Genomic DNA, 10,721 nt, shown 5'->3' with positions numbered 1-10,721 from the left:
ACTGAAAATGATGAAATAAGCTACTTTAATTAATTTAATCTAATCATGGAGCAAAATGACAAATAAAATATAAAATTAAAATCTAAAATTTCCACAAAAAATGATCAAATTTAAAATTAAAACAAAATATATTTTTAAAAGTATATGAATCTAAATTACATAATGTAAATTAATATAAATAATATAAATTAAAAATTAAAAAATGTGTGTATATATGTACATAAAAACCCTAAAAACTAATAAAATGTCAAAAACACAAGACAATTACTAAAACATTATGGCTGCAGTCTGTAACTTCAATTAACTTAAAAAGAAAGTTCAAAATTGACCAAATTAACTAAAAAATTAAAAATGAATGATAACAAATAACACTTATGAGCACAAAAAATTATGTTTTAAAAATATATTATAAAAAAAATGAATTTACACACACATCTCAAAAAAGCACGCATACAGATCTAACCAACCTCCTTCTTTTTGTGTTCAAGAGTTCTTGGCTGGGATTTCGATGGGCTTAGCTCTGGAGATTTAGATGTTCTGTCCTCAGCTCAACTAAAGCTACTTTCACCAGCAGTTACAGTTATTACGGTTTTAATAAGTCCAGTGATAAAGTAGCTCTGTTTCACACAAAGACCAGTAAAGAACATCAAAACTTTTCATGTGACGACTTCAGTAGTTTACTGAAGACAGAGCTGTGTTTGCTGCTGCTGCCACTAGATGGAGCCATTAACCAGCAGATGACAGGCACAGCTAATAAACATCAACTAATGAATACCTGTAGTTATGGAGATGAGAAAAAGAACTGCATTTATCAATTACAATGTGATGTAATATAATTTTAAAATCAATATTTTAAACAATGCGATTGGATTAATTGCCATACAATCACCAGTTTAATTTTTGAACATCATAAGAATATTATTATTATTATTACTATTATTATTATTTATAACTAATAATTTTATTAAACACACACACACACACACACACACACACACACACACACACACACACACATATAGGTCATTTAATTGGATTATTTGCATTTACATTATTTAACATTAATCATTTTTTTATAACCAATAAAACATTTTTTAAGTAGGCCTGTGTAAAATATTTTCAATAATTTTTTATATGTACTATATGTAAACCAGAAACCATAATAAATACTATTTTTATGTTTTCAGTTCTCATTTTAATTTTAAAATTTTCATTTTTTATTCATTTATTTATTTATAAACATTTATCTATATAGTTTTTATATTTATTGTTATATATTTTATTTGTATTTTAGTATTAGTTATTTTAAAACATCAAGATAAACTAAATGAAATTAAGAAATGTTGCCTTGGCAACTAGCTAAATTGTTTGGGGGGGGGGGGTATATTTTATTTTAATTTATTTTATCTCAATTAAAGTTAATTTTGTTTCAAATAACAAAACTTAACAAACAAAAAAATATATATGGTTATAATTTTACTATAATAACCCTGACGTAAACTTGCCTTTATTGTTATATAATTTCAGTATTTAAATATGGGTTTAAATATGGGTTTGCTTTTTTTAAAATGAGAAAAAAGCCTGGATGAGAAACACATCATGTAAATAATGTAAACGTTTATTGATTATTTTTTATTTGACTGCTATATACAGTGTGCATGATAGTTTAATGAAGGGCAAGTAGAGCAGGAATGTTGAATAAGAAGAATATCCTTGTGTTTCTTTCCCAGTATGTCTGCAGATCAGAGTGAAAACTCACACTCACTCCATCACTCTACAGCAGGCCAACAGTCAGCAATATTCATCTTTAATCGTTCATTATGAAGCAAGGCACATTCAGTATCATCACAACCCCTTAACAGAGAGCTGAGTGCACAATAAATACTGATTCTGGGTGTATTTTCATGCTCTGTGATATTTTCAGACAGCATCCAAAACAATATCAACACATTTGATTTTCATGATGTTATATTCAATAGACCTAGGATTTCACACTATGTGTCTTAAACAGCGTTTCTATTCAATCGCAACATTTTCAAAATATTTTTTTTTAAATATGTTTTACAAGAAAACAGTTTCAGTCTTTCTACTTAAACATTTCATGTTACTTGCTGTTTCTTAACATGTTTAAAAAAAAAAAGTGATTTTACTGACAGAGTGATTACTAAGACGATATTTTACACATTTCCATAATATTTAAAAATTGTAGTAACTTCCATGAAATCACACATGTATAGTTTCCTAGTATTTCTTGACCACTGGAAGCCTACTGTATTATAATTTTTTCTTAGCACATTTAAATGATTTTCATTAACATTATTAAACATTAATCATTAAATTCTAATAATTAAAACCATTCATTTTGGATGATTTTGTATGAAGCATGCTATATATGTAAACCAGTGTTATTTCAGCATCATTGAGACACTACTATACTTTTTATTAACATCTTCAATAAGTTTTTATTTTTATATCTGTTTTAATTTGTTACTTTAAAAGAAATAATTTCTTTTCATGTAACACAATTGTTTTATGGCTGTGGTTTAACAATAAATATCTATGTAAACTTGCTTTTGACTTTTTTTTTTAATTTACACTGTTGTCTAAATAATACTTCTTTACTATAATAAAAAAAGAGAAATTATATTTCATTTAATTAAAGTGAAGTCTTGTTTTTGTTTTTGCATTCTGACTATTTTATGAAAATTAAGCACATTTTCTTCAATTTTAATTATAATTTACTTTGTTAAATATTTTATTTTTTTATTATATAATACAGTACTATTATCTATAAAACCATGCTGCAAAAAAAAAAACAAAAACAAATTAATGTGAAATTTTAAAGCATAAAGACTGAAACATTTTCATAAATAAATAATACTCTTTTTTAATAATATTAAAATCTCCATTAATGCTAATAAATGTATTCTTATTCTAATAAATTAAAACCAGTACAATTTAATATGTTGTGTAAAACATAAATAAATAAAACTATTTTTTTTTCTTTTTATTTTGGGGTAAAATATGCCTGGGACGTGTTCTTGAGAGGTTTTATAACTCCGTCTGTGAAAACCCAGCTCAAGTCATTTTTTTGCAGATTTACTGTTTTCTACATAAAATCATACAACATTCTGTGAAAATGCAACCTTGCTATCTTTATTACTGACTGAGTAAGACCATGTCAAAGATGGATATCATAGTGAAATGAAACGTTGATGCTTGTTAGCTCATAATCAGATTTTCACAGAGAGGGTCACATATATAAAGCAGGCTAATAAAAAACACAAAAACACAATCTGAATCACACATTAATGGTGTGACCGTTAGAGTGGCTCCACAGATGCTGACCTGAGAACCCGGACAGAAACCTCGTAAACGGCAAAGACCACCATGTTGACGGGAAACGCTCGCAGACAGTTTATTCCCAAGCTTCTGAAGAAGATCCCCGGCCCTTCGTTGCGTACGGTCTCAGCCACGCAGTGAACCAGTCCTCGGTATCTCCTCTCTCCTCGGACGCCGTCCATCTGCAGACGCGCTTTGATCACGTCCATGGGTGTCCCGACGGACCAGCCGGCCGTTCCTGCCAATCCACCGGACAACAGCACCGCGGTCCACTCTGACGACATCAACACACACACACACACACACTTAATCCTAGTAAACATTACATTACATTCAGTCATTTAGCAGACGCTCTTATCCAAAGCGACTTACAGTACAAATGAGGAAGCAATCAAAATCAACAAAAGAGCAATGATGTGCAAGTGCATAGTTTTTTTTTTCTTTGTAAGAAAACAAGCCTAACCCTAACCCTAAATGAATAGAGTGCAAGTCTAAAAGTGACTTTTTTTTAAAGGGAAAGTTTTTTTTTTGTTAGAATAGACCCCTTAAAAGTTTGTAAACATTGCAACGTCTCCGGGTGGGCGGGGCTTAGCTGGAGGCAAAAAGAGTCGCGGACGCAATGTTGACGAGCGTAAACTAGCACGTTTTAGGAGGGATTTATTAAACATGGATGCAGAAGAAGGTTCGGAACTGTCCGAATATGTACAGTCACTGACTCTGCGGGACCGTGACAAAAAAATAATAATAAAAATAGTGGGAGTAAGCATACATTTATCAATTAATTCAGTTGATCACTCAGTTCACTGACCAAACTGGTTATCTGACCAAAATATAATGACGAGTGGATAACATTACAGTAGCCTAATTTATTTATTTATTTATTTTTAGCTAAGCCTGGTGTAGTTCTTGTATCTTGTTCTCATTGGAAACATTTTAACCAGGTTTTGGATATTTTTTAGACAACATATGAATTGCTTTCGGGTGGTGGTTTGGGGAATTTTGTCAAGGCTTATTGTCTAATGTAACCTATCGCTGGGCTAACTATGTTTAGCAATGTGGATTATTTTAAGAGACCATTCAAAGGATGGCACACACATCTATCGCTGTATGTTTGTTTAACATTTAAGCTAGCTAGTGCGCTGAAGGTTGGCGACTTTTCACCTATAAAACATAAAATTGCTGATTTGTACTAGATAAAACCAACACACCAGTACATATGCTTAGATTATTTTACCTAATATAAAGTGTGCACTACAAACACGAGCATTATTTATGATCGTCTCTGTCTAGTCTGTACGCCGTATTGCATTCAACCACAATTGTCTTCTTGATTTCTGTGAAGGAATGTCAGCCGGGATCCGGTGAAACTTTAGTTTCGAACCAAAAGTGCTGTTCCTTCTATTCTGGCAGCCAAAAACACAACAAGACGACATTTTAAAGTCAAAACCTCAAACTTTTAGCGCGCCTGCTATGAGTTCTTCCTTATGTTTTGCCTCCAGCTAGAGCGGTGACGTCACAGTGACGTAGGCGATTAAGGGGTCTATAGAAGAATAGAGTTAGAGGGTCAAATAAAGATGAAAGAGATGTTTTTAGCCGATTCTTGAAGATGTGCAGGTCAATCCACCAGCAGGGAACAGTTAATGTAAAAGTCTGTGCTTATTTTGGATTAACAATCAAGCGATGTTCACTTGCGGAACACAAGCTTCTAGAGGAACATAAGTCTGAAGTAATGAATTTAGGTAAAGGGGTGCAGAGCCAGTGCTGGTTTTGTATGCAAACATCAATGCCTTGGATTTTATGCGAGTGCGAACTGATGAAGAGACGTGTGACGTGCATTTTTTGTTTTCAGCTCAGCTGCCGCGTTCTGGATTAATTGTAAAGATTTGATAGAAGTGGCTGGAAGACCTGCCAGGAGAGCATTGCACTAGTCCAGCTTGGACAGAACAAGCGCTTGAACAAGGAGCTATGAAGCATGCTCCCAAAGAAAGGTCATGATCTTTCACCAGCAAACCTCCGCTGAAAAACCAAAGTGGAATAAACCTTTCTAAAGCCTCTGAATGTGACCCGTGCTGGCCTAATGAGTCAGAATGAGCAACAACCGCTTCTGTTATGCTGCTTTTCTGAAAGACTCTCTTGAAGAAACGAGTCAAACGGGGTTTGGATGGAGTGAATGACAGAAGTGAAGTGTTCGGGCTGCTGTTCACCTGTCTCTTTCTGTCCTGCAGGTGTGAGCAGTGAACACAGAGTGCTGTAGGTCAAGAAGTAGGTGGCGAATGACGGCCCGTCTCTGAAGGCCAGAGGCAGAGCTCCTCTGTAAAGGCCTGAGATGCCCTCGTCTCTGGCGACGCTCAGCAGACAGTGCATCGGACCGCTGTATCTGGGTTTGAGTCCGCTTCTCTTGCTCTCCGTCTGACACTGAAGACGAACCTTCACCAAGTCGCCCGGTGACATTACAGACACCTAGCAACACAGAATATATCACATAATGAAGGGTGTGATCACTTTATGTGTGTTTTATTGAAAATCAGGCTTGTGTTGCTTGGTTTTGGTATATTATTATTTATCATATACTGGAAGCATTATGATTTTGTAAAGTCTCTTCTGCTCACCGAGGCAGCTTTTATTTGATCAGAATACTAAATAATTACAATTTGTGAATATGTGTTAAACTGTGATTTATTTCTGTGATGCACAGCTGTATTTTCAGCATCATTACTCCAGTCTTCAGTGTCACATGATTCTTCAGAAATCATTCTCATATTAAAGTTTATTTAACAATAAATTAATTAAGTTTTGTTTAACGCAAAGAAAAACCAGTCTCCTTTAGGCTTATATCAAAATCCTCCGACATTTTTCTTTACAAATCCTTGTTTTGTACTTCTAATTAGTGACCTGTGTTTTGTTTTTCTCTGTCCTCTCAGCGGAGCTTCGCTACGTCATCCGCTGGAACGCCACTCTCTCGTGTGACATTACGGCTTATAAAGTTTTAAATATGGATGTTTTTCTTACACAAACGCACCGATTCACTTCAGAAGGCCCTCCGGAGCCATGTGGAGCACTTTTTATAACGGATGAACGCACTTTATTGAGCTTCAAAATCTCAACACCCATTCACTCCCATTATAAAGCTTGGAAGAGCCGGGACGTTCTACTGTCACCCCCCATTTTTTAAAATAGGCATTAAAGTGCACTATCCAAACTTAAATTGTTGTATTTTATGAACACTTTGGAATATAGACCTAAGGTTGGTCTCTTTTTAAAGAAGAAAATTAGCAGATTTTGGCAAAAGTGGAATTTTTTCAAAAAATTTAAGTATCAAAAAGTTATAGATGTTTAAATGTCCTGTAAATAAAATGCGCTATATTAATTTTATTTTATTTATTATAAATATTTTACATAACAGGTTTTACTCTAAAATTGGTATAAAATTAAAGCCATGTGTCTAAATAAGTTATGTTCCAAATTTGAAGTTGATATGAAAAAAACTTGAGGTTCCTGTGAGATTTTTATTTAGGGCGTCATACCACAAACAGCCACTGGGAGCCATCAAAACTCCTTTGAATTTTGTTTAATGAATTTTTCTCTAGATTTCTCTGTCAATTTTACTTCAGTACTCAAAACAACCACACAATATGGAATCCTAAGACTCAGACCTTTCCAATGATATGTTTGTTGCCAAGATTATAAAAAGTTTTGATTCTAAAAGACCGTAATGCATTTTGTAATATGACACTTGACACCGCCCACTAAGGGGGAGGAGACCGCCACAAGATTTTAAAGTACCATTTCCATGGTAACGCAGTGTCTGATTTCAAAATGGTTTCAGAGGATGAATCTTGGGATTCTAAGCTTTCAAATGATATATAATTTATGATGATTCCTAAAACATTTTATAGAGAAAAAGGACAACAAAAAAAAGAGCGCCAAAAATACCACAGGTATTACTTCAACATTAAAGCAATCAAAATAACTCCGATTGTATTCTTCTGAAAGATGAAAGTCATATACATCTAGCACACCTTGAGGGTGAGTAAATCATGGGGTAGTTTTCATTTTTGGGTGAACTATCCCTTTAAGCAGATCTCAGACCTGTGCCACTCCAGCCGCCAGGCCTGACAGAAACACATCGAGCTTGGAGTTGGGAGCGCCGATCCCGCGGATCTGAGCCAAACACTGCAGACAGTTCCGGTAAGTGCCAAACACCACAGAGGACGTCATGGATATAGTAGTGATCGGCAAAGCCATTCCCTTAAAGAAGCCATGGACCTGCATGAGAAATCAGAGAACTTCTCTATTAATGCTCCGAGAGTATCCACTTTATTTTGCAATGTGCAAGCTACACTATATTGCCAAAAGTATTGGGACACCCCCTTTTAATGAGCAGGTTTGAGTACTTTAGTAATTTCCATGAGTACAAATCTCAATGTTTAAGCATAGAATGATATTCTAGGGAATTGTGTGCTTCTGATTTTATAGCAACAGTTTGGACAGGACCCTTTTCTATTCTGACATAACAATGATTCACAGTACTTTTGGCAATATAGTGTATTTTCTGCCAATGTGTGAGACTTTCCATTCATTCGCCATCTTTGGTAAATGACTTGAAGAATAACAAAGTGGAGTAAATTATAAAACTATTTACGGTGCAAACCAGTGCTTTGATAAATATGACGAGACATTAAAATATTATAAGAAACACTAATCTGCGATGAAGCAGCATAACGAGCTCTTACGTTAAAAATAAGGTGGATAACTTAAACTTCTGCATGTTCTGAAATAAATGAGTTTTGAGTTTTATGAGATTTTTTTTTTTTTGCATTAAATTCAAATAATGGTGGGACCCTCAAAATATCAAAAGAAAACATAAGTAGGCCTATGTTTTTTATTTTATTTTTTATTTTATTTGATTTATGAGTGGTAGCCATGCAGAAATAGTTATTTTTGTTAATTAAAAATTAAACTAAAGGCATAAGAAACTTTTTGTTATTTTTTATTATTATTTTTTTTTTTACTAAAATAAAACATATTAAAGTTTTTTTTTAATTTAAAAATTCTCATTTTGATTTAGTTCAACTTGATGTATTGAAATAACTAAAACTAAAACCGAAATAAAAAATAACTATATAAACATTTAAATTAATAATAACAAAAATGACAAAATAAAAATGACTAAGACTTTAACTAAAATTAAAATGAAACCAAAAAAATAAAACCAGTTCAAAACAAATGAAATCTATAATATAGATACAGTTGCTAAGTGTGTTTTAGAGTTTCTTTCTTACTTTAATTACTCAGTAAAGACAGATTTGTGGAATCGTTCTCTAATATATAAGTGCATTAATCATTAAACATGAAGCAAATGTATGTTTCGTACCCCTTCTTTTTTGATGGTGGTTACGATGCAGTGCCAGATTCCAGCGAACTGTTTCTGAGTTTGGATTCTGACCTGTGCAGGGGTCAAATCAACATATTTAGGGTCAGGAGATGATGATACAGCAATGCATGTCTGAAATTATGAGCCAAATATAATATAGCATTTAATAATAATGTGTGATTGGCTGGAATAAGTGTACTTTGACAGTATCCAGTGGATAACCGACCGCCACACCACACGCTCCTGGAACACAACAACAGCACATCAGTCATACTCGGAACATATTGCTGAGTTCTAATTATAAGTAATTAGTAGAAGAAATTAGTAGACTCATAAGAACTCAAAACACGCTTTAAATGTGTGCAGTTTGTTTGCTTCCAGGAACAGAGCTGGGAAACACTGTAAAAATGTTGTTTGCATAAATTTTGTTATTATTTTATGAATATAGCTGTGGGTTTTATGTATGTGCCCTAAAAGTCTCCAAAGGTTTGCGTAGTGGACAAATCATAGAATGTGTCCAAAATACAGAAATGTTTTGTGTGAAGATGTTCAAATGTCTTGTTTATAAAATGTTGGTCATAGGATGATATAAATGTTGGTCATGCCTCATGGAGATCTATTATTGCTGCATTTAAATCAAGAGAACAGTTTACAATTCTTTGTTTTGTTTTTTTATTTATTTTTAATTAAACAATTTTTCTTATTTAAATGTCATTTTTTATACTTGTATAAATTCTTGTTTTATTTACGCATTTGTATTTCCCATTAATTTATATTTTTAATTTCCAATTTAAATGTTTTTTTTTTCAACACAAGGTGTGCCTATGAATACCATATATTATTGCATTAAAGGAATAGTTTTTAGATTACAATTATTGTTATTATAATATAATAATTATATATGTATGTATATACAGTGTGTGTATATATATATATCTATATATATATATATATATATATATATATGCCTCGTGCCTTCTATTTATTAATTCGGTTTCATTTTCAACTAAAATGGACTATTACAAGTTTTATATAATTTTATTTTTCTCTCTCTCCGTGGGAACAAACAAAATGCTTCCTTGAGTGCACTAATTTGTTTTTATGCAAAAAAAAGGTGCTACCATTGCACACTGTCCATATCCAGGGCACTGCGTACACACAACACGCTACAGCACTCATTCGACTTATATCAGAGAACTGAACCAGACAAACAACGACTTTGTACTGTACCTCCAAACGATCCTGCAAAGAAGTCTGCGAAATGCATCGTCCCGTCTAGTCATTCTAAACCCTCATGGCATTATTAGCCTATTATAGAATCTGAAAAGTAATTGCATAACGCAGCGCTGTCGTGCTCAGTCAAGGTTGTAGGTGTTTCTGATCTGCGGTAGTGCTTTTGTAACTGTCCCTCATTTCCCACGTGGCTCCTCTGCAACTGCACCAACTTGTTTATGCATGCTCTTATTTAAAAGCAATAATTAACAACTTGATTTTTATTGACACCGGTGCGTGCATAACACACGATGTGCCTTTATCTGATCGTCTCTAATGTGACTTTAAAACTTTAAATAAAATTGTTATATCTCTACAAGCTCAAGACAGGCGATCAGTTGCGCATTTGATGAAGAAAGCTTTATTTAATCGATGACAGACCGAGTGAATTTTTCCGCGCACGCGTTACAGCATCAGCACGCTGATGCAACGCGGAAGAGAAATGACGAGTGCGATGAATCTTTTTTGACCCGATTCCTTTCGAGAGATTCGGTCGAGTCGACTCGCGATTCACTGAACGAAGCGCGCTAGTTAAGAGAACATTAATCTTGAAAATATAGCGACAACAGCGGTAATAGGGATAATTTTACTATACATTAGTTCTATGTAACTATGGTTACTGTGTAACTAATGTAATTTACAAGGTTAGAAATATTCACACATAATTTAAATGAATCATTTGTAGTGGAGCAGGACGCCACGTCACACAGCACAAGCAAGAGAGCCGAGTTTT

General features: G+C 33.5%; 1 protein-coding gene across 1 annotated transcript; it reads right to left on the bottom strand.

The window, feature by feature from the left end:
* Positions 1-2,907: 2,907 nt before the first annotated feature.
* On the bottom strand, positions 2,908-10,352 carry slc25a47a (solute carrier family 25 member 47a). The gene is made up of 6 exons (XM_042747074.1): positions 9,947-10,352; positions 8,916-8,959; positions 8,717-8,788; positions 7,432-7,608; positions 5,547-5,802; positions 2,908-3,616 (listed from the first exon to the last, which is right to left on the bottom strand). The coding sequence occupies exons 1-6, from the start codon at positions 9,981-9,983 to the stop codon at positions 3,324-3,326; spliced, it is 879 nt and encodes a 292-aa protein (XP_042603008.1). The 5' UTR covers positions 9,984-10,352; the 3' UTR covers positions 2,908-3,323.
* Between the last annotated feature and the right edge of the window lie 369 nt (positions 10,353-10,721).

Source organism: Cyprinus carpio, chromosome B20 (genome assembly GCF_018340385.1).
Source record: "Cyprinus carpio isolate SPL01 chromosome B20, ASM1834038v1, whole genome shotgun sequence".
In the NCBI taxonomy this organism is placed as follows: domain Eukaryota; kingdom Metazoa; phylum Chordata; class Actinopteri; order Cypriniformes; family Cyprinidae; genus Cyprinus; species Cyprinus carpio.
The sequence above is the reverse complement of the archived record's forward strand: the minus strand, read 5'-3'. Positions and strand labels throughout refer to the sequence as shown.

What these genes read in the sequence shown, in the direction of transcription:
- slc25a47a (XM_042747074.1), bottom strand. Translation starts at nt 9,983, where the DNA reads ATGCATTTCGCAGACTTCTTTGCAGGATCGTTTGGAG. An exon ending in ATCCACTGGATACTGTCAAA is followed by an intron (nt 8,789 to 8,915) that starts GTACACTTATTC and finishes ACCCCTGCACAG; the next exon opens with GTCAGAATCCAAACTCAGAA. An exon ending in TGCAGGACAGAAAGAGACAG is followed by an intron (nt 3,617 to 5,546) that starts GTGAACAGCAGC and finishes TGATGTCGTCAG; the next exon opens with AGTGGACCGCGGTGCTGTTG.